The sequence below is a fragment of the Cryptomeria japonica genome, chromosome 7, assembly GCF_030272615.1.
Source record: "Cryptomeria japonica chromosome 7, Sugi_1.0, whole genome shotgun sequence".
Taxonomy (NCBI): Eukaryota; Viridiplantae; Streptophyta; class Pinopsida; order Cupressales; family Cupressaceae; genus Cryptomeria; species Cryptomeria japonica.
This window is the reverse complement of record NC_081411.1, coordinates 289,837,332-289,841,954: the sequence shown is the minus strand read 5'-3', so window position 1 is coordinate 289,841,954 and position 4,623 is coordinate 289,837,332. Positions and strand designations below refer to the sequence as shown.

General features: G+C 36.8%; 1 protein-coding gene across 1 annotated transcript; it reads left to right on the top strand.

The window, feature by feature from the left end:
* Positions 1-3,623: 3,623 nt before the first annotated feature.
* Positions 3,624-4,276, top strand: LOC131856683 (probable serine/threonine-protein kinase PBL24). The gene is made up of 2 exons (XM_059208557.1): positions 3,624-3,929; positions 4,157-4,276. Exons 1-2 carry the CDS (start codon positions 3,624-3,626, stop codon positions 4,274-4,276), a joined length of 426 nt encoding a protein of 141 aa, XP_059064540.1.
* Positions 4,277-4,623: the final 347 nt, after the last annotated feature.

The following is a 4,623-nucleotide window of genomic DNA, read 5'->3' as shown; positions in this document are numbered from 1 at the left end:
ATTCATATTCTTTATCTTCAAGAATGAAGACCTGTAGTCAACTTCTAGATCAGTCCCGAGTGAAAGAAGATGAACCATCAAGCATTCACTCTTTGTCATATATGCCACCTGAGTATGAAGTTTTTAAATTTCACGAAGAGTGTGATGAAGAGGAATTATTGGGACAAGAGAACACAAAAAGTAATGCAGATGTCTATGAGAGGGTTGAAGATGAAATCCATGTAGGTATATCAACAAATGCCCCTATCTTGATGGAATTACAATCTATACCTTATGAATTATTCAAGGTTCAAAGCAATCCTCCTTTTGAATATTTGGATCAAGAAGACATCCTTATTCAAGAGGATAGTTTTGGGAACTGTACCAAAAATACAGAGATAAATGAGGTAATGGATGATCTAATAAAAGAAGCCTATGAACTTAATTCTCATAATGTTTGTATTCCAGATTGGTGTTTGAAGGCCTCAAATGATGACTTCTCCTATCATAAAAGTGTGTACCTCAATCCTTTGTTTTCAGATGAGCGTATTTCTACGAGTCATTTTCAAGCTGATATTCATGAATATGATTCAATGGTTATGTCTACTCAAGTTTCTTCACATCATAGATTATATGAAGGTTATCCAATTCGTGGATTAATTAATTGCAAACCAAACTATCAGAGGGATCTTTAGATAGAGGATATGGGTATTCTTGAGAATATTCCTCAAATTGGCAATAATATTCAAAGTGGTACCCAAATCTTTTAAGATGGCCTACAGATTTTTGATGACATATGGTTGTTTGGTTCATTGCTCAAAGATATTTCTCATCTTATACATGTTGATCTTGCCAATCTGCTGAGATTACAGTTGTCACGTGGATGTATGCTACTTTTCTACAAAAGGTGCTTATTTCTCTCAGCCTGTGAATGGTTTTGTATGACAATCCTGGAGAAGTTTGAGGTGGGCTTTGCCTACCATGTACATATTTTAGTTAGAAGTTTTTTTGTGTTCGTCCCATTTTTGGTTTGTGTTTGGTTTCTTTAATTTTCCCTATGTTGTTTCCTCTATGACTCTATTGCCCAATGAATAATGCACTAGCCCGTGAACCAGAGATTTTGGGTTCATCCTGCGTCCTTTGCAGTCTTTGTCCTCAGTTAGAGCCAGCTATTGACCCCATATTTAGCATAGCTAAAATTTGATCTTCAAATCAGTCTCAGTGTCAAGTATAGATCCAATAGGTGTTTATGTGTAAGCAGTGAACACGTGGTCCAAGGTCGTTGCCATTCAAAATATGAAAAATGGATGAATTTTGGAAATCACCAAGAATTCAGGGAAATCATTTAATAGACAGGTTCTAGTCATTATTTTGTGTCATGTGGCTAATTTGTGCATGAACCCAGTTCACAGTTTGTCATATTGTAAACTTTCAAATTTTGGTGTTTGTCCCCTAGAAATGATTAAAATCTCTCATTTTAGGATTAGTCATGAGGAGTAAATGATTTTATTGGCTCTTTTCCCTACCATCACCATGTATTTCAAATTTTAGGATCTAACTCCCTACCGTTTGGAAGATATGGTCATTTTTCTCAAGCCTGAACATTAAATTTAAAATATTCATATTATTTCTCAAATAAATAATTTAATATTTTAGATTATTTTTATAGTGTGGTCATTTGAGGAAAAAATTTGTCTAAATTTCATTTTTATCTCTCATTTATTCTCCTCCGTGGTCGATGGTTTCTCGAGGTCAAGGTCATAATCTTTGAAAGAAATGGTTAAAGATGCTCCATTTTTTAGCATTTTTAACCCATAATCATAACCTTTGAGAAAAAAAATGGTTGGGAATACTCCATTTTCGAGAATTCTTAACCCATATTTATTACCTCTCACAAAAAGGTTAGGAATGCTCCAAAATGGAGCATCTCTAACCTTATTTCCTAACCTTGTGGGCCTGCTTTGTCAAGAAGGTTAGAAATGCTCCGTTCTGGAGCATTCTTAACCTTCTCCGTAAGAGTTTTTAAAAAGAAACTTAAAACAACAAGTTATGAACATTCATCAATTCATTGAAGAAGAGAGGGAGTTCGCCAGATGTTGAAGTTGGAGCTTCTCTGAAGACATGAAAGTGAATTATGGGAGCCTCTGAAAGAGATTTCATCTAACGGTTGCAATAATGGCAGAACACACATAATGTATTTCTTGAATAGACTTTTGAAACTTTCAAATGATTGTAGTTGGCAAGCGTAATGAACTCCTCTGCAACCTATGCCAGCATCCTCCCTACCTGTCCTGAAATAGAAGCTCTAAAAAGAGTATCGACATCTACCAAAGTATAATAAATATGCTTTATGCCCCAACTGACATGTTCGCAAAGATATGGAATCAAAGACAATGCATGAGAAATGTTTGACAGAATGTCATATGCTGCTAATAATAGAAGCATAGACATGCTATAAAATGTAGATATGTGTGTAAAATGTAGAAGGCATGGATAAGATGCAAACAATTCGATAGAATGCCTTAACAAAATATCTTCCCAGGGAATGATACATGTATATGACTACAATATGTGCATCATGTTAAACATGAATCCAATCGTAGCAAGAGAATGAGGAATGTAGTCAATTACTTGACTGAATGCCTTAAAGAAATGTGGTCTCATTTAATGCAATGATCGCAATATATGCACCAAACCAGTCACTTTGTTAACCATGGTATTGCAACCGCTTTGGTAGACTTATATGCATCATGGAGCATACTCACAGCAAGAGAGGCAGTACTAGTTTCAGTAGACCTTGAAGCAGATCCAATACCATAAGTAGATCTAGTTTAGGTACCGCCAGAAGTTTCTCACGTTACATACCCAAGGATAGGAGCAACTGAAAAAGGTAGGAGCACAGGGAACAATGGAATGCATGCAGAAAGTGGAGCATAATCGAAGCTTGTGAAGTGTTTACCAGAATGTTTTATAGAATGCAGATTATGGAAGCATACACGATGCATGTAAACTGTCTGACACAATGCTTCAAAGAAATGTCGGCTTATGGAATGCAATCATAGGTGTACGGCCAAATTTCACCACCTTTACAAGCATCCTTTCAGATTGTGTTAGAATGGGAGCTTCAGATCAAGGTGGCAACATTCATTAAAGCTTAAAGCAGATTGAGGGATTTCATCAATGTTTTAGTTGCAATTGCTCTAGAAGATGTGACTGTCAAACCTAAGAATATCGCCTATCGTGAGGATTGATTACAAGAAGTATACACTGCAATTGGCGAATGTAAAACCAAACTTCATGTTGTTAATGCTTTGTAAGGTGGATATGCATGCCGTGGATGTGGGAGGTATGATAAAGAGCATCAATACTATACATGGTACCTGTTTGACAGAGTGCATAGACAAATCAAGGAAGTATGGAGCAAGCAGAATGTTTGATCAAGCAAGTGCACGTAAATCATTTGACAAAATACCTTAAAGAGATGTCATTTCAAGGAATGAGGTGAAAAGAATGCAGGATATGCATGATGTAATTGGCGGGTGTAAAGCCAAATTCTGCAACCCTTTGGTAGCATCCTTCTTGCCATGCCAAAATGTGAGCTTTTGGAACAAGTGAGAAAATTCTTGTATTTGAGTTCATCCCAAATGGAAGTCTTTTATGATCGACTGCACAAATATAGCGAGAATTCATCAACTCCATTGTCATGGTTATCTTGGGTGAACATTGCACTTCAGATTGCAATAGCTTTGCAGTACCTGCACGTAGATGTTGAGCCTCCTGTGTTGCACCACGATGTCAAATCTATCAGTGTTCTGCTTGTAGATGACAACCATGCCAAACTTGCAGATTTTGGCTCGCCAAAACTGGGCCATAGAGATAGTCGGGATGCACCAGCCCCAGTTAAGGGTAGCTATGGTATTGTTGGAGATGATAAAAAATTGCAAAGCCATGTAATATTTTGAGACCCTTGCAGAGTGGAGGGAAGATTAAAGATTGAGCCAAGACATGCAAACTGTCATGACAATTATTGATCCAAAGCTTAAAGAAGAGAAGATTGATTTGGATGAATTGTAGTTGATAATAGGGATATTGAATGCCTTCCTGAATAAGAATGAAGAGTGAAGACCCTCAATGACATGTATTGTTAGAACCTTATGTTATAAAACCTCAATTATAGCAAGATCGTATGCAACAACTATGTGCTAAGATAGATGGACTCAAAACAGAGCAAGATCGTTTGCGAGGAGAGCTTGAGGCATTTCATCAGATGAGAGTACCAGATATACAAGTACCGTAAAGGATGGATGTATTGACAATGAGGCACTGAGAGAGACTATTGAGAGAGCAACAAGCTATGTCATAATAGGGTTAAGAATGCAAGTGCAGTTGACAGATGTAAGGATGAATTCCACAACCTTTAAAAGGAGATTCATCAAAGTATAAAGATAGAGGGATTTCATCAGGTGTTGTCATTGCAATTGCTCAAGAAGACATGCTTGCAAACCATTGATAACATGGAAGCTTAGATACGACAAGTGAATCGTTTGATAAAATGCCTTGAGAACATGTCATCCCAAGAAATGCGATGGTTGGAAGGTTGTTATGAAATAAAAAATGTATGAATTTCCCTGCAAGCATAAAAAG